At 38.1% G+C, this 18,971-nt stretch overlaps 1 protein-coding gene across 6 annotated transcripts in view; it reads left to right on the top strand.

The window, feature by feature from the left end:
- RASGRP3 (RAS guanyl releasing protein 3) overlaps positions 1-18,971 on the top strand; it is a 106,300-nt gene that overhangs the window by 53,045 nt on the left and 34,284 nt on the right. The window contains exons 2-9 of one of the 6 annotated variants that reach the window (XM_073791450.1): positions 6,973-7,101; positions 9,904-10,095; positions 11,109-11,211; positions 13,038-13,100; positions 13,638-13,769; positions 15,202-15,349; positions 16,807-16,980; positions 17,365-17,481. In XM_073791450.1, coding sequence (XP_073647551.1) covers positions 10,026-10,095; positions 11,109-11,211; positions 13,038-13,100; positions 13,638-13,769; positions 15,202-15,349; positions 16,807-16,980; positions 17,365-17,481 — 807 coding nt within the window. In that variant the 5' untranslated portion in view covers positions 6,973-7,101; positions 9,904-10,025. Of the gene's footprint in view, positions 1-6,972; positions 7,102-9,903; positions 10,096-11,108; positions 11,212-11,325; positions 13,101-13,637; positions 13,770-15,201; positions 15,350-16,806; positions 16,981-17,364; positions 17,482-18,971 lie in introns of those variants that run through there. The other 5 variants (XM_073791447.1, XM_073791449.1, XM_073791446.1 and 2 more) reach the window with 5 other exon arrangements.

Raw genomic sequence — 18,971 nt, 5'->3', positions numbered from 1 at the left:
AATTTCAAACTAAGAATTTACTATACCATAAAAGAATGCTATAAACATACTAGTTTCTGAACAAGAGCCAAATGTTTTCACTTAGATGATAACACTGTACGGTTTCACTGGATAAGGAGAAATTACTATTACAACTTCAAGTAGGTCTGTATCTATGTATATAGAAATTGGCATCAAAATGACATAAGAAATCTAGTTTTTAAAGCCTATCAGTGTCAGTAGTAAAATTAGATAAAATAAATAATAATGATGGTGATAATAAAGCATTGTACAGTCCCTATCTTTTTGTGCTGCATTCATTTACTTATGCTTTTTTTTTTAAGCCAAAAACAGTTCAGAACTCAACGCATACCTACCCAATCCCAATCATTTTACTCTCACCAGCTCTTATTCTAATATTGTCTTATGTGTATTCTTATTCTTTTTTTACGTGATGAAAAGTTTTGATAGCAGGTTGGTAATATCTATCCTATGCCCAATTCTAAAATCATACTCAGATATTTCTAGCCACTTTGCTGTCTGACACAAGTGAATTTAGCTGGTATTTTTTGTTTTAGTTCTGTGATCCATAAAACTTAACACTCTCAGGTGTCTCCTCTTTGAGGACATCTTCCTAGATCTGTTTGGTTGAATTTGGTCCAATTCCTATGCTCCTACAACATCTTGGGCATGTGTCTCTGACACTGGATTTAACAGGCTTATTGTTTTATAATAACCAGTTTATAATGTGTCTCCCACACAGGGATTTGGGTCCTTGTGAATAGCTCTTTACGTCTTCAGCTCATAACACAGTGCTGAATATTTAATAGGTATTCAATAATCATCGGCCTTTTAGCTCAATCAAACAAACGCCTTTCTCTGATAGCTTGGAGATACTTTTGAAAACAATCTTTCATTATATTAGTGCTTCTTGCTGCATTCCTGTGTAGCAACTTAGAACTCAGGTTTTAAAATCCTTTATTGGGGGTTTCCCTGGTGGCGCAGTGGTTGAGAGCCCGCCTGCCGATGCAGGGGACGCGGGTTCGTGCCCCGGTCCGGGAAAATCCCACATGCCGCGGAGCGGCTGGGCCCGTGAGCCATGGCTGCTGAGCCTGCGCGTCTGGAGCCTGTGTTCCGCAATGGCAGAGGCCACAACAGTGAGAGGCCCGCGTACCGCAAAAAAAAAAAAAAAACCTTTCTTGGTATCTTCAGAGACAGGCAGCTTCCACTCCCAGCTCCAAGTGGTGATATGTGAGCGAGAGATTTTGTCCTCCAGGCTGTGTCTTCTGTTCACATTCTCTTGCTTCTTAGAGGTTTTCTGTGTAGTGTCTTCATTCTCTTGGAGCCTCCTTTGTGTAGATTCTGTCCCCTGAGATTGTCATCTGGTCCCAGTGGGAGGATCCCAAGTTTTACTTAACCCATGCCAAGTACTGAGAATGCCCTCCTGCTCATGGTGGGCACATAGGCATGAGGGTGCTAGTGCTGATACTAAGTACTAAATGGAAGTCAATAACTAGCTCAGAGCTCATCTCACAAAGCCTCCTTGCATTTTTTTTTTTTTGGTAACAATTAAATAGCAAAGTTTAGCTGCATTTTATTTATCGCTGAATTTCTGGGGTGGGGCCTAGCCTTCCAAAGTTCATTGGGTACAGTGCTCAGCACAGTGACTAGATAGGAGCACTCAGTAAGATGACTTCCTCCTTCTCCTTCTCCTTCCTCATCATCACCATCATCATCATCATCATCATCAAACTCACTCGGAAGTAAATGAATAATCAAATGATAAGGGAACATGACTTTATTTCAAGGCGTTTGGAACCAGGGCCTCCAAAGTATTAGTGCCGCAAACAGGATTGTTATGAATATAATATTGGCATCTTCAGGAGAAGAAAATATTGATCTTAAAAAAAACAAACAAATCTATTTTCCCAAAGTTTAAAATGTTAACTTTTGAGCTAAGCCTTTCCTAGTTATGGGCCTTATTTGGGGGATATTATTTACAACTTGAACGCTGGAGTTGCCGTAGTAGCCATAACCCTTCCGTGTGGTTGAACGTGTCCATCTGGAAACCATCTGATTGCAAATGCCTCATATGTGTATATGTCAGTTCTCTTCCATGTTCGGCTACAGCCAAATGCCAGGAAAACACCTCCTTGGCTGGACTTTAGAATTCCATTGTATTTATTACTAGAGCTTCTTCAAGACTTTAATTTCTCATTCAACTCATATCAGGTGGCTGTAAATGTGTTAGTTTGGTTTCCAATACTAAATACTGTTAACCAAGAAAAAAATAAATAAAATGCAGTTTAACCTTGTTACTTGTTACCAAAAAATGCAATGAGGCCTTATGAGATGCGCTCTGAGCTGGTTATTGACTTCTGTTCAGTGTCTGGTACCAGTTAGTCCCTGAATTGTCAGGCTTGCTGTACTAATGACGGTTATTCATTTGCAGACAATAGGGCCAGTGATAGAATGCCTAGAAGCTAAGCAAAGGGAATAGTAAACATTTGTTCTAGACAATGCCTAGAAATTGATCTAATAGGCAGCCTTAACAACAGCTAACATTTGTCTGGGTAGTGGAAAAAAATATAAATTTTTGGAGTCAGATGGGCCTAGCTTTGCAACTTACATGGTAATATGATATGGACAAATAATTTAACTTCTCTAGGCCTCAATTTCCTCCTGTATGAAATGGTGAGACTAGCACTTAGCTTTCAGGGTGTTATAAGATTTAAACATAATATAGGTAATTTTCCCAACATCATGTGTATCACATTATATGCCACCAACAAGTAATATTTGTAGAAATTATTGTTTTCTAAAATCCAGGACAATGTTGATTATTAATGCTCCATTAATTTAGTAAAAGCTTTTCGTAGGGAAAAATTAATAAACAACAAGAGCTAACAATTTAAAACCCAGAAAAACCTCATGGTTACATTAATTACACCCGTCTAAGGCAAGAATGAAAAAATTACTTTTAGATTTGAGAAATTCAGTATTATGCATGGCTATTCCCTCCTGTCAGCCTTAAATAAACTTCAGGGATATTGCTCCACTATCCATAAATGTGGGATACTTTCTTCTATGGGTCACCATTATGGCCCATTTAGAATGTTTTAACTTTGCTGTAAGCACTGGGCTCATTTTTTAAGCTCATACTATCCCAGTTGCTTTGTGATGGAATCAACCTTCATAGTGCTGGCAATGAGACTATGACAGAGCACTCTAGGAAAAGTAACTGATTGAAGGAAATAAAGTAGGAAGATAAATTCAAAGAGCTGAGAGGTGAAGTTGAAAGAAATGAGAAAGAAGATTAAAACAAGACCAGTGTAGAAGTACCCAAAGAATGCATGAAGAGTGAACAACAGTAATGTATCTTGTGATTTATGACCTTTTGAAAAGTAACAGATAACGAGGGCATTGGAGACTGTGCATGGTGAGACAGAGATACAGAAATATTGGCTGGGAGGGTAGAGAACATGGGAATTGTGGCTGAGGTTGAAGTTGCCAGAATGAAATATTCTGGAGCAAGTCAAAGGATGGGAGGTAAATTATTTCTTTATTATAATTTCCGTTCCAATAGTATCTTCTTCCACGTTTCAAGCAAAGCTAAGTGAGACTGGAGCAGGGGCTCATGCCCTCATTTGGAAGTCACCTAGAAAATGCCAACCATGCTTCAGCTCTGAGGTTCATACTTACAGAAACTTATACGACTAGACTCTAACAACAGAAACTCAGAACTGCCTGGTCCATACAGGAGAAACTTGCCATGTGACTTGTTCCAGAAAAGTTACCTTAAATAATTTCAGAAACATGACACAAGTGAGTGATGTCACCCTAGGAACAAGGAACACTAAACTTACTCTCAAAACAAACTCCAGAAGAAGAGAAACATCAGCCTTCTACTCTGGATGGAAATAACCCCAATACTTCTGGTTTCTTTCTTCTGCTCTTCACAGCATCTTTTGTTTATTTTCTCCTCTGGATAAATCTCAGATCTGTTTCCATCAGACCTTCCAGTGGACGACCTTATCTCCTTCTTTTTAGAGTAAATAGAAGTCACCAGACAGGAACCTCCTTGACTTCCTGCTATCAAAAGGATGAATATACCTGTATCTATACCCATTTTTTTCCTCTTTCGTGCTGTCACATTGAAAGAGGTGACCCTCAGCTTTATCCAAGGTAAATCCCTCCACCTGTGCATGGTCTATCACTCCTGTCCTCCCAGAGACCTTGTTATATAAATTCTCTTTCTCCTGCCCCTTAAATTTCCCTTTCCACTGATGCTTAGCACTTAAACATGATCATGTAACAGATATCCAGAAGCTAACTCAGCATTCCCCTTAAGAGGTCTCAGACATCTCTAACTAAACACATCCAAAAGTGAATTCATCCTTTGCTGCCCCCTCCATGAACTTAACTACCCCTACCCCCATCCCTCAATTTCTCAATCTCAGGGAAATGGCTCCATAACCCAACCAAATGTCTAGCTGGAAATCTGCAAATTATCCCTGATTCCTCCTTTCTGCTGATTCCCCATAGCCAATAGATCAACAAATCTCATTGGACCTATCTTCAAAATATATTCTGTGACCAACCACTTCTCTCCATCTCCATTTCCACACATTGGTTTCTCTTTCATGGATGGTTATAATTGACCACCAGCTGATTTCCCCATCATCAGTGTAGGTCTTTACTAATCTCTCCTCCATACTGCAGATGGAAGGATCTTTAAAAAATCCAAATATGATCATGCCATTCTCCTACTCACCTTTAAAACAATGGTTTCTCATTGCCCTTTAGATAAAGTCCATACTCCTTAATATAGCTTACAATACTATTTATGAGCTATTCCTACCGACCTTTTGGTCTCATCTCTTGTCTCATTCAATACTTCAGTCATTCTAAATGTCTTTTAACTTTTCTTGATTACCATTTTCCCACCCACACTTGGCCTAGCTAAAACTCCTCTGGCTCCTAGACTGTATTAGTGCCCTGCAACTTCATAGGATACTTTATGGTAATTACTTGTTTTATTCTTTGCTGGAGTGTAAGAGCAAGAATCGTGTTTGTCCTGCTCACCAATTTATCCTTCTCTTTGCTTATCTGCAACTTCCTCTACCAGTCACTCTAGTAGCTTGCTTGGTATCTGGTGTCTAATAGATCCTCAGTAAGTATTTGTCAAATAAATTCTGTCTTTCATAGTTTTGTCATTTCTCTTACTGAACTCAATAATCTTGATTCTCCTGTGGAGTCTCAGAGAATATAACGACAGCACTTTTAAAATCTCATGTCTGTGGTAAGAAAGGAAGATTAAGCTTGAGTGTTGCCAGAATAACAAATGCTATGACACCCTTGTTGTTAATCCTTAAAGTGTAAAGATTTGTAATAATTACCACTCATTTTATCAAAGGATTTAGGCATTTGGAGAAACCCCATGTCTCCATATGAAGGTCATATGAGTGTAAGAACATACACATGGTTATTTATCTCTAAAGACAATATCTGCCATTAGGAGGGAAAAGTATTCAAGAGTTTTTGTTTGTTTTTTCTTACAACAGAGATAGTGCTATAGACAAGACTATCTTTGGAAGTTCTAATATGGCCAATATAATTTCAAAACTATTTCTTGAATAGATATAATATTTCACCTTATACATTTTGCAATCCTAGAGCCAGGAGCAAACTTTGCTGTTATTTTGGTGTGTTTCCTAGACACTGTCTGGGAATTTAGTCTACAACATCTCTGACAGTCATTACCTTACTTTGGCTTGAGCACTTTCGGGAATGGGATTCCATTGCTGATGAGGCCACCTGCCCCACTACTAGATGCCCTAGTGTCACAGTATTTTTTCTCCTATCTCCTTCTCCCTTCTCTAAACTAACATCTCTCTTTCTGTCACTTCTAAATGTTGATCTTCTACTTCACCTTAAGTCCTCAACTTAAAAGCCTTTAAATACTGGAAGAGAAGAGGAAGTGTGGACAAAGGGAGACACCTTCCTGAGCACCCAGTGTTTTGCAGGATTGACAGTGGATACATTTATGTTACCTCACTAACTTCTTAAACAATCTAGTAAAGTAAGTAGCGTTAATGGCGTTTTACTCAAAGTAGTAAAATTCTCCCCATTTGTCTATCTAATGTTGAAATCCAATTTTTAAAAACTTCTAAATGTTCTGAGTCAAGAGCCTGGGATGCTAATTAAGATCTGTCCGTGTATAGTTGCATGGAATTGGCTCCTTTTCACTATTTCTAACATTGAAAGCATAGTTCTTATTGTCCTAGGCAACCTCACAATGTTTTTGAGTCTTCACCAGTCACGTTAATGGTCTTTTTTGCTGCATGAAGACATCATGGCCTTTGGAAATCACACCAAACAGAACTCTATTGCCCTTCTGAAGTGAGCCCTTCTCTCTTAGAAATAATTCAAGCCCTGGGGAAATTTTGGCTTATTGCGTCCTTTTCAGATTTGTGAGAAAATGTTTATGCTGAGGAGCAATAATTTTCAGTGCAGCCAGAGCATACCTATCAACACAAAAGCAACTCCTAAGCCATCAAGAGACTAAACAACCTGGACTAAAATAACATTGACATTCTTGTTGAGACAGTCAGGAGTGATTTATAGTCAGAGCTTGGTGATCACCACAACAAATTGTTTTAGAGATTTATTAACATTCCAAAGTCAGTGTTTGGAAATCCACCCATAGAAGTATATTTGGACTAAAATAGTATTTTACACTATGTGTATAAATTTTGGTTTGGTCACACATCATTTTTAATAGGCTGAATGTTTTAAAAACAGTTTGATCTTAAAAGTATCATGGCACCAAATAACTACTTCAAATGTATTCTCTTTTTAACTAATGTTGTGGGTGACATTTAGACAAAAACCACTTATAATTGAAGGGTTTTGGAAATGCTTTAAAACAATGTGGATTATTCAGTGTTTCTATTATTTAACTCTGGGGATTTCTTTCTGTTCTTTTATCAGGTTCTCCAAAGTACTTATTATTCGAGTTGGGTAAACCAGTTCAGCAGACTGAGTCCCCAATGCATTTTCCAGTGATGATAACTGCCCTTAAAATTCTTTCAGACCTGGATATCTACCTGTGTGAGACCAGTAAGTAAGTGTTTCTTTAAACCATTTTAGATTATGTAAGAAACTCACCAAAATAATTATGCCAGAAAAACTAAGAGAAACATGTCGTAGTATTAACAAGAGTCCTTTGGATGATGAGATTATGGGTAAACTCTTTTTCTTTCCTTTTTCATTACTGTCGTATTTTAAATGATGAATGTATATTGCCTTTGCAATAAAGAAGCTTTACTTTTGAAAAAGCAGTTGTAGATACAATAATATCCACACATATGAAATGAGATCTCAGGTACATATGCAGATGACAGAACGCTAAGCAGCGACACAGACACATCTACTGATTGAAGAAACAGATTGCAACTGGAGAGGCCCACTTGGCTCTCAGGTACTGGCTTCTTTACAGATCACAAATATAACTCCAAACATGGTGACAGGTGTTTGGTGCGAGGTTATTTCTAACCTCTTGTGGAAAGTCAATATCTTCCCCAAACAAATTAGCTGAATAATTTTGGGTTTGACCTAAGAATTAGTTTAGTTAATCTAGGTTGTTTGGTTCTAAGTAATACATTTACTATTCAGTAACAAGAATTAACAAGATAAAAAACCTTCCTGTTTATACAGGAAGGTAATCAAACCTGTCAATTGTCCATTGTTGACTTTTCTTGGGATTGACAGAATTTACGTTAAGGAAATCAGAGAAATGCTGCCCCAAAATGTCCTGGAAGAGGTACCAAGTTCTTATTCTGAATAGAGTATAGGCAGATCCTATCACATCTAGAAGGCTAGCAGAAAGTCTAGAAAACTTCTGTCCCAGTGATGTTTACTAAAAGCTAGTTTAAATAAGTAAAACAAACTAAAAAACAATCCCTTAAAATTTTATAGTATCCACTCGTACAAATATATACATATTCAAAGACAAACTTTTTACCATTTTTATTTTATTCTTTCTTTATCCATCCATCCACTCATTCATGAGTTTAGCAAATTCTTTTTTGGGTATCTTCTATATGAGAGGCAAAAATCTTAGCAGCTGGGCAGTACACCAGAGAACTAACACAAAAATTCCTGCATTCATGGAGCTTACGTTCATAGTGCTAGAAAGATTAAAAAGGAAATAAACAAGTAAAATATGGAGTATGTCAAATGGGGATACGTGTTATGAGGAAAGATAAATCCAGTAAGAGAGGTAGGGCATGCCAATTGGGAGGTGGGCTTGGAGGGAGAGTGTTGTTTTAAATTATGGTGGTCGGGAAAGGCCTTACCAATAAGGTGACTTGGTTAAGAGATGTAAGAGTTGGTTCTAGACAGCTTTAATATTCCCATTCCAGAAGTGGGACAGCATTGACCCAGTGTTTCCGTTATTTTTATGACACATGAAATAATCCTTCTTTTGATGCTCTAAGAGTAGTACCTTTTGCACAAGAGTATGTTTCCACCTGATTTATACAGCTGGTGAACAGACTCATTCAGATGTCACTCTTCAGTGGTACCACTAAACTAATACAGCCACACATATGGACCTTAGTTTTTTTTTTCGATTCATTCACGTGTTTGCCTTCTGAAGTTGACTATGAGCCCATTGAAGGCAGGGATAAGACAATGATATGTTCATCTTGGCAGCCTCAATGCCTTGCCTAGTGCCTAGCAATTGTCAGGTGCTCCATGACTACCAGTTGAATAAATAAACTTTGAGAGTAAAATCGACTTTAAACAGTTCATGAGTGAATTCCCAATGGCCACGTTTACCTCCTAAACTATCCACAGTGGGTAACTGTCTTACATCATGATGACCTCTCAATTTCTCTAAGCCTTATATGGAGCTGGCATCAAGGACTTGCTCTGTAAAATAAAATGATGGTATGTTCCCAACAGGGATACTTTCGGTATAAGCATCTCTTAGAGGTTGTTTCTAATCCCACTTTCCCCATGACAGTGCTATAAAATGGGACAGCTGTCATGCCAACATTTTTCTACTACCTCTGTAACAGATAATCTGGTTTATATCCTTTTTCTGAGGTGGTGTGGAGTGCCATTTTTCACACAAGATTAGGGGGCAAAATTATGACAGCCTTATGATATCCCCACTTGGGAGAGCAATAAAAAGGAAAAAGGGAAACCAAAAACTTTATTTTATAATGGAGTCCTGATTCAAGGCCATAATAATTGTATGGTTTTGGACCAGTTGCTAAATCTGTGTGAATCTCATGACCTTGTCTGTAAACTGGAAATAATAATCTACCTTACAATATTGTTATGAAGATCAAGTTGTATAATATATGCAAAGCATTTGGTGTAGTGCCTGGTACATAATGTGGATGTTCAATAGATTATTGTTAATATTTTACTACTATTAATAATACTGTTACTGTTAGAGAAGTTATGCAAATAAGATTTTTTTTTACCAGTTGTTGAACGTTTACATGATCCCTGAGGATAACGCTCATCAATATATTTGCTCTTTAAAGTTATCTCCCTCTATATACTTGTAATAATATTAAACCAAGTAACGCTTATAACAATGTACTCTTGAACGTCTTTATCACTTAAGAATATGAAGTGTAACATGTTGTATCAAAAAAATTTTTCAGCTGCTAAATGGGATGGTATTTAATAGGGAACGTTTCCATGGTTTCAGAGCATCATACATGCTAAGGAACAGATTAGCAGGCATTTCACCATCATGGTGGTTCACACAATCTCTGTCACTTTGATGCTTTTCTTGCAGAAATATAGTCAGTGAAAGTCATTATCTTTTCAGGTAGGAAAGTCATGCTTTAACGGATAGCAGAACTCTAGTCTGATATTTTTTTCTTCTTGTTTCTTTAGAGTCTTGAGACTCTAGGACAGAGACCACCACTAGGCACAAACATCACCTGTTTGCATGATTATGGAGATGGTCTACATGATGTTGAAAATGCCCCTAGTTTTTTGACAACGGCTAAATAACCATGGGGTCAAGTGGACTTGGGAAAGCGGCAACATTAGATGAACTGCTGAGCACTTGCATTGAGATGTTTGGTATGAGCCTTTTCTCCCTTCTGTACATCTTGCTACTCTTACTTCCCCCTGTTCAGATGTAGGTGTTGCCGTGGAACAGAACTCAATCTCCATACCTTGGTATTTAAGGCCTTTTTGATTGACCCCAATCTGTCTCCCCAGTATCACTGCCCTCTGCATTTCCTTCCCTTTACTGCCCACAGCTGATACCCCAGCCATACTGTTCACTTAATGTTTCTGGAACATTCCCTACATCTTTCTACCTCCATGCCTCTATCATATTACTTCACTGAAATTCTACTTCAGAGCTCATTTCAGATGTCACCCTAGATGTTCATAATATCATTCCTAATCTCCCCTGTCAGGAATGCTGATTGCTTCCTCCACTCTCCCACAGCCCTTTATGACTTTCTTATGGTATGTGGTATATGCTGCTGTGATAATTTCTTGGTCTTTTGGCTTAGACAAGAGTGAGTTGCCCAAGCTCCTGCATTCTGTCTTTATGTATATGTCTTGTATCTCCTACTAGGTTGTAGACTTTACAGTTATATGCCTTTTATGTTGTTCATCTACCTCAGCATTTTGGATTATTCCTTGCACAAACAGAGTCACAGAGGAGTTGTTTGTTGAACTGATTGTTATAGGAAGAGTTAAACCAGACAGAAAAGGGTTGCCAGATAAAATACAGGATGCTCAGTTAAATTTGAATTGCAGATGACCCACATTTTTAGTATAAGTATGTCCTAAATAGTGCATGGGACATACATATACTAAAAAATTATTTGTGGTTTACTTAATTCAAATTTAACTGTGTCATGTATTTTTATTTGTGAAATTTGGCAACCTTACATCAGAGGAAGGGTGAGACCTACCCACTTAATTTGCAAGGAAATACCAGCAGAAGTAGGAGGAAAATGATAATGGGGTCTACAAGAAAATTTTGACACTGATGTTTCTCTACTGATATTAGAAAAAGAGAAAAGTAGTATGTACTGTCGTCTCCTCACCTCTCATTTTATTTTATTTTTTAACAGATGACAATGGAGAGCTGAATAATAGTTATTTGCCAAGAATAGTTCTACTTATGCACCGATGGTATTTATCTTCCACTGAGTTGGCAGAAAAACTTCTCTGCATATATCTTTTCAACTACTGTGTAATTTTTACAATCATAAATCAAGTTCTGTATTTAGATAGAGTGTCTAACCACAGCCAGTAAATGAAGATGAATAAACAGTCTTCAGTCGGTTATCCAGCTGTTTTGTGAATATATATACATGTCTAGACAAAACATCTGGATGATTGACCAAATAGTTAACTATCCATCTGGATGTGTTGGCTCTGCTTGGAAATAATCACTAGATATAAAATGAAACAGGAGCTGTAGACTGAATGTTTCTAACTTGTCTTAAATATTTCTGCTGTTAGTATAATGAAAGAATATTTAACACTGATTCAAGAGCTAACTTATTCCTTTTAGGAATGCAGAATGGTGGACCTAGAGGATACAGTTTAGACATATGGAAATGCCAGCCAAAATAATATGATCTGGCTCAGGCATAAACACCACCTAAATTTTCACACTTCCCTTGCTGGCAAGACACAAGGAATATTCTAGCAGGTTTATTACAATTTGTTAATATTAATTTTAAATTTTCTTCTGATATAAAAGCAAAAAAAGGATCCATAGTTAGAAATCCCATTCTATAATAAGGGCTTTTAGCAGTCCACCACTTTTGTACACGGTACAGTCCTAAAAGGTAGTTAAAGGCCAAATGACTGAAAATGGCTACAAAATAGTCACACATTTATACGGAGGTTTTATTCCCCGAGATCTAATGTTTATTATATAACCACTAATGTTGGTTCCTACAGTCTTTGCCGGCTGCAAGCCCAGGGGTCCTGCAGATGAGTGAGAAGCTTTTCAGGACAAGGGGAGCCTCAGAGGGAGAGGGTCCATTGAGTACTATTAGGGCCAGCGTGGCTTCCATCTGCTTACTTCAAGCTTCCTCCATTTTCTACTTCTTTCTTCCAACATGCCCCCAACCTCGGGGCAGAAGGGGATGTTAGAGAAGATAAGGGGACATTCACCCTGAACAGAGGCCCCTGGAAGTGAGCAAGATACTAGTACCCAGTGGTCCAAGGATTCCACAGGTCCCACTACTGAAAGGCAGTACATAGAGAAGGATGGAGGGAACTGACTCAGTCTGGTCCATCCCGCCTCAGGATCCAAACAGTGTCCAGAAATGTGCCCACAAGCAGCACCCTCATCATTAGTAGGTCTGCTGCTGTATGAAACACAAATAGAAAGGGATATTTAGGCACAGTAAAGTTTAATATCTGAAAGTACAGATTGTATGAAAGTTGAAACTGCCTATGAATTAACATTTCTTTAGATATTCCTCCCTTTGGATTCCTTGCTCACTGCATATCCATGGTGCCTGGCATATAGTAGGAGCTCAATATATGTTAGTTAAAAAGAGTATTACTAAATAGACTTGAAACTAAATCACAACACAACATGTGTATTAATATACCCAAAAATGACATTTTCAAATACTAAAGAAATTAGAGTACTTATATAAAGCATTAATCCTATATATAAAATCTTTTTGGCTGAAATGGTGCTTTTATGTACTATTGATTTTAAATCATCTATAGTTGGTAGTATATTTGTAATTACAGCTGACAGTCATCACTTGGTAAGTGCTCAGAAAGGTAAAACTAATTTTATAAATGGCTTCTCTTCCAGACCAAAACAATACATCCCAGAGCAATAATACATTGTGTCAATTATTTAGCACTGATGTCATCAGAACACACTTTTCTCTCCATTTGAAGGTACACATAACCCTAATATTCCTAGTACGGCCCTCTTATTAGGAATTCATGTAAATTGATCAAACAGCTGCAGGTCTGTGCAAAGGAAACAACGTGCAAGGATTTTTCTTTAACTAGTGTACGTATCGAAATGCCAGTGGAGAAAGCTGTGATGAATTTCGATTAAAGATCTGTTACTTCATGAGGTAAATATTTACGAATTTAATTGTCTTGTGGTTTCTAGTTCTGCGATTGTTGACAGTTTCCTTTTCACCATACAACAGACCTAGCCTGACAATAGAATCGACTCAAGTCCCCCTTTTATTGATTTTATTAAAACTGTTCCTGGGAGTAGAATTCATCTTTCTTTTGGACTGTAGATCAAGCAGTGGTCAATGTGATTAGGGAATGAAAGCAGCTCTTAGAAAGAGTACATTCATTTTTTTTCTACTCCCTCACCATACACATTCCCACCTACTTGCCATGAATTGGGATAAGGGTTTCTTCTCAGCAGTGGTTCTGAAGAGAGAGAAAGAAAGGCTCAGGGTGGGAGTAGTGGATTTGAGTCCTTGATTAAAGGAGGGAAGAGGGAGACTCAATGTGATGGATGAGGGATGGGAGATTGCTAATTTGGCATGTGGTCTTGATGCATTGTTAAATGTAATCTGTAAAATGATACCATGGTTTCCATAGAGGTCTAGCTTGAAATCTTCCAGTTGTCAAAAATACTTGATGCCTTTCAGGTACTGGATTCTGAAGTTTCCCGCAGAGTTTAATTTGGACCTCGGTTTGATCCGTATGACTGAGGAATTCCGGGAAGTAGCTAGTCAACTAGGATATGAGAAACACGTCAGCCTCATCGACATATCCAGCATGTAAGAGTGGCACAAGCTTCTTTCAAACAAGATGAGTCCACTGTTTGAGGGAGGGGGTAGTGATGACCCCACTTGACCTCCATCCATACCATTTCAGAATCAAGGTGTGCTTCTCTGAGGAAAGCTTTGATGCAATGAGCACAGTCCCATCGGACAGAGTTTCTCTCTCCAAGCTTCAATTTCTGTATTTGTAGAATGGGGATTGTACTTTCTCATGGGGTATTATGAGCATCCAATGAATACCTGAGATAATATGTGAACGCATTTGGCACATAACAGATGCTCAGTACTCGGTTACTGAATCTAGTCTCCTATACCCTTGCCACTCATAGTGTGGTCTGTGGGTCAGCAACATTGGCATCACCTGGGAGCTCAACAGAAGTGCAGAATCTCAGGCCCCACCCTAAACCTGCTGAACTGGAAACTGCATTGTAATAAGATCCCCAGCTGATTCATATGATCATTCAAGTTTGAGATGCTCTGAGGTCAGCCTGAGGCTGTACAAATGTTGACCATAGTTGTGCCATGAACTCGTTAGCTCAGGGATTAGGAACTTGGTGCTAATTAGGCTAGCATTTTATATTGACTAGCTAACTTTGCAGACAAAACTATTTTAGGCCTGTGAGTATGGTTAGCCATATTGCAAATATGTGCTCTTGTGTCCTAGGCATTCATACTCTAGTCTCTTTTCCTAGAATACTTCTTCAAGAGTGATCAACGGTGAGTGATCCAGGAGTTATTAGGGATGTTGTTAAAAATAAGGATTATTCAGCCTGACTCCTCTACTTACTAGCTGTGTGATCTTGGGTAAAATTTTAATCTCTCTGTGCCTATATTTTCTCATCTATAAAATGGGAGTAATAGTAGTAATACCTGGTAGAGTTGTTGTGAAGATCTAATGAGTTAATACTTGTGATTATAGTGGTGCCTGGGACATCTAAGAGTTTGATAAATGTTTATACTAAAAAATACAGATTATTCAGATTATTCATTCCTAGTAAATCAGAATCTCTGGTAGTGAGGTCTAGGTCTCTGTCTTTATAACAAGCTTTTCAAAAAATCCATATGTTGCTGAAGTGTGAGAACCAGCTTTTGATGGTTTCCATCACCACCTATATATTGATAAACTCCAAAATTTATATACCTAGCCCTAACCTCTCCCTCATGATCCAAACCTTACTGGTCACAGGAGAGACCAAGTAAGGGATTCTGGATGAATCAGTGCAAACCTACCCTGTATGGAAAAACAACTCGAAGTTTATATTCTATTGGCAATGGGTCAGTGGTTTTCTCTTCAAATATGAAGGACTGGGCGTGTATTTTGCACAAGCCCCTGGAAGCACACCAAGAGTTACACAGTCAGTAGGTTAATATCTTCCATTGAGTGAAATGAGCTTTCAGCACATTGACCAGACTCACTCTTCTTTTATAGTCCTTCCTATGACTGGATGAGAAGAGTCACACAGAGGAAAAAAGTATCCAAGAAGGGAAAAGCCTGTCTGCTCTTTGACCATCTGGAGCCCATTGAATTGGCTGAGCACCTCACTTTTCTGGAGCATAAATCTTTTAGAAGGATCTCAGTAAGAAACTGGACACTTATTCTTCCAAGGATAACAACCACCATGCCAACTTTACCAAGAGCTGCATTTTCATACTCTGAAGTGTTGGCAGCCTCTGTCACTGTGCTCCACTGGAAAAGTGCCCTTAACTCACAGGAACAATCCCTTTTAACCAAAGATAAATATTATCCTGTCTTTATTTTATGGCTCAGGAGCTATATTTCTGTTGCTATTTTCAATGTCTCCTTTCATAGGATTAAAGCATGATTTTCTAAATATTCAGTGGAGATTTAACCATTCAAGGTTTATTTAGCTCTGTTGACTTCTCCCAAGTGAACATGTTTAGCTGGGCCCTTCATTTTGGGAGAAGAAATATTTATTTAGGTTGGGATATGTATAAATACCTGATTATGGATATAGGTTGAAAATAGGAATTGTAAGCTTTCAGGAGAATCTCAACATCAGGTTGTTTCTTTCGCAGGGATGGATATCCTGGATTAAATTTTTCTTTCCTACTCTGTCTTGATAGAGTTCTTCCTCTGCATCCCTTTTCTTCCCCCTGACTGTGATCTCTTCCTAGCCACCTACTCACTATCCATTTGTTATGATATTTCCACAATGGTTCACAAACAGCCTTTGTCTTTGTCTAACCAAGCTCTGGGGAAGTCACTCCTTCTTTTCCAAGATGCCAAAGAATGAATTACGTTATTGCTTGCAAAGAAGAACATGAGGTTAGAAGTATGGATTTCTGAAAGACTGATTCTTTTCACTAAGTAACCCTACTTGGAGAGGACCTTTTGATTCCCCACAGGCAGGCCATGAGAGGGAATCCCCTGCTCTGTTTCTATGGTAGGAGGCTCATATGTATCTGATGACATCCATGCTGACTTCCTGAAAATGTGTCAGTTTTGCCAAAGAGCAGCCTTACTCAATTTCTGTTTTTTCTCTTTTCTTCTTGAAAACACATTGCAAACTTATTCTGACTTGAAATTATAATATTTATATTCATTTCCTCTTCTTTAATGTATGCCATTGTATCTCGAACTTGCCTGACCATTGGAATCACCAGTAGTGGGTGAAAAATGGAGATTCTTAGGTTATTCCTCTGGAACAGTGATCCTTTAGGTCTGACATGTTCCCCCAAACCAGTATTTTTGCAAATGCCCCAGGTGGATCTTATGATCCAGCAAATTTTGGACTCACTGGAATATGACTTTGAGTCTTGTCCCTTCCTCCTCCCATCAACACTGTGGTGTGTAATAAGTGTGCATCTGGGTGTGGAAGAGTGAAATGCAGCAAAATAACATGTTAAAGATGCAGATATATTCAAACTTGTAAGATGCCATTATAAATGTGAAATGAAAGAAATCGTTATGCTGTTGTGAAACATTATCTCACCCCTTCCATGCAACATTCTAATTTATAATTTTTTCAAAGACTCCATTATAATTCAGAGTCTCTGAATCTTCCTTTACTAGTTCACTGATTACCAAAGCTATGTCATCCATGGCTGCCTGGAGAATAACCCAACCTTGGAGAGATCTATTGCTTTATTTAATGGAATCTCTAAGTGGGTCCAGTTGATGGTTCTAAGCAAACCAACCCCTCAGCAAAGGGCAGAAGTCATCACAAAGTTTATCAATGTTGCCAAGGTATGTATTTCTGTTAATTAGACTGGGATTCTCAAAGGATTCTAGATATTCATTCTCTCTACTGAGAAAAGTTGTTGAAAAAATTTGGGGTTCACAATATAAAAGCCAATTAAAATACCCATAAATGTCTAATGAGCAAATATACTTCTCTCATGCAAGAAGATTGCTTTTAATTGGCCGTATTTGGAAGCATTTAATGTAGCTATTTTTCTGTGTAATGATTGATATATTTTTCTAGTGGATTTCATTTGTACTTCATTTTGAATTGATACTATTTTCCCTACATCCTTGTTGTTAAATTGTAGGACTTCATCTGTACCTCAAAAAGGTCAGAATAATTCAAAAATTGTTACTAAGTATTGAAGTTAACCTTTTCTATTGCAGAAGCTCCTTCAGCTCAAAAATTTTAACACCCTGATGGCAGTGGTAGGAGGCCTTAGTCATAGTTCCATTTCCCGGCTCAAAGAGACCCATTCTCATCTTTCTTCAGAAGTTACAAAGGTACAGTGGATCAGATCATAACCCAAGTAGAAAGTTTGTTTGTAAATTGTTTGGGGGTAGGATGATCCTAACAAATGTCACTCAGAAGGGGAAAGTTTTCTTCTTAGACAATAGGAGGTTACAGCCATACCACCTGGAAAAACAGATTAGAGGTGGCAACAAGTGTCCTAATAGGAATGCTTTGAACACTGTTAACATACTGCAGTTGTAAATATTCAAAAAATATGTGTTTGGTGCTTACTATGTGATAGGCATTGTGAAATACATGGGGGTTACAAGGCAAATATGACAGAAATCATTCCTACCGTCCCGTCCTCAAATGAAGTCATTGAACACCTGCTCTCTTCATAGTACTGTGTTCAACACGGTGGAAGACACAAAGGAAGGGGAGGCAGAAAGAAATCTTTTGTACAGAAAGCCCTCAGATTTATAGCTCAATTTTCAGGGATTAAAAAAAAAAAATTTAAGCAATGATTGTTTCCCAAACTGAACTTTTTCTGCCATATTTATTTCCAGACTACAATAATATTTTTCCTTATTGAGCAAAAAAGAACATTTCGTCCTTATGAAAAGATTTCCTTGTAAGCGTGTACTTTGTTATATCAGTAAGGACACTTTCAGCTGTAAGTTAAAAAAAAAAAATCTTGGAATTGCTTAAACAATAAGGAAATGGATCGTCTCACATACCTGAAAGTCCAGAGGCAAGGCCAAGTCCAGGCATGGTCTGATCAGAGCTCTGGCTCAGTTGCTCTGTATTCCTCTGAGTATGAGGTTTTTGTTTTAGTTTTTGTTTTTCATCGGATTGGTTTCCCTCCTGATTGGGCTGTCTGCAGCAACGGGAAAATTATGCTTTCTTGTTTATGGAAGTTGGAGATAGGGAAAACCTCTCTTCAGCTCTGCACCCATGGAATAAAAGACCTTCTTTTTTAGACAGATTGGACCATCTCAAATCACATGCCCACCCCTGGGCCAATAACAGTATCCAGAGGAATACAATGTACTGATTGGCTTAACTCTGTGTTCCTGAACCAATCACAAACCAGAGGGATGGAATTATGAAGATGGTAGATCAGAACCCATCCTTGGATCTGGGCACGGAAACAGCGTCATCCGAGACACATGGGAAAGAGTAGACTGATCAAAAGTAGACACATGGGTCTATTAGGAAGGTATGGCTGCCGTTAGGCAACCAACAATAGCTTGTGCATATAAACAGGAGAATATAAACCACAGAAGCACTGCTGAGTGACCTCAAACACTGCACCCTTTCCAAGTATAATGGGGCTCATTATGTGTTTCATTTTCCTTTAGATTAGTAATGAATTTCCAGTAAAGAGCAAAACATATTTTAAATGTTGTAAAGAATAAGAATTCAGTGGAGGCTCATAGAAGCTTGCAACCACCAGTGTGTCTTCAAAAATTATTTATTTGAACTCCCCTTTCTTACAGAAAAGAAAACTGAGGTCCCCAAAAGTGAAGTGACTTGCTTA

The sequence above is a fragment of the Tursiops truncatus genome, chromosome 14 (genome assembly GCF_011762595.2).
Source record: "Tursiops truncatus isolate mTurTru1 chromosome 14, mTurTru1.mat.Y, whole genome shotgun sequence".
Taxonomy (NCBI): domain Eukaryota; kingdom Metazoa; phylum Chordata; class Mammalia; order Artiodactyla; family Delphinidae; genus Tursiops; species Tursiops truncatus.
This window is presented reverse-complemented; position numbering and strand designations above follow the sequence as displayed.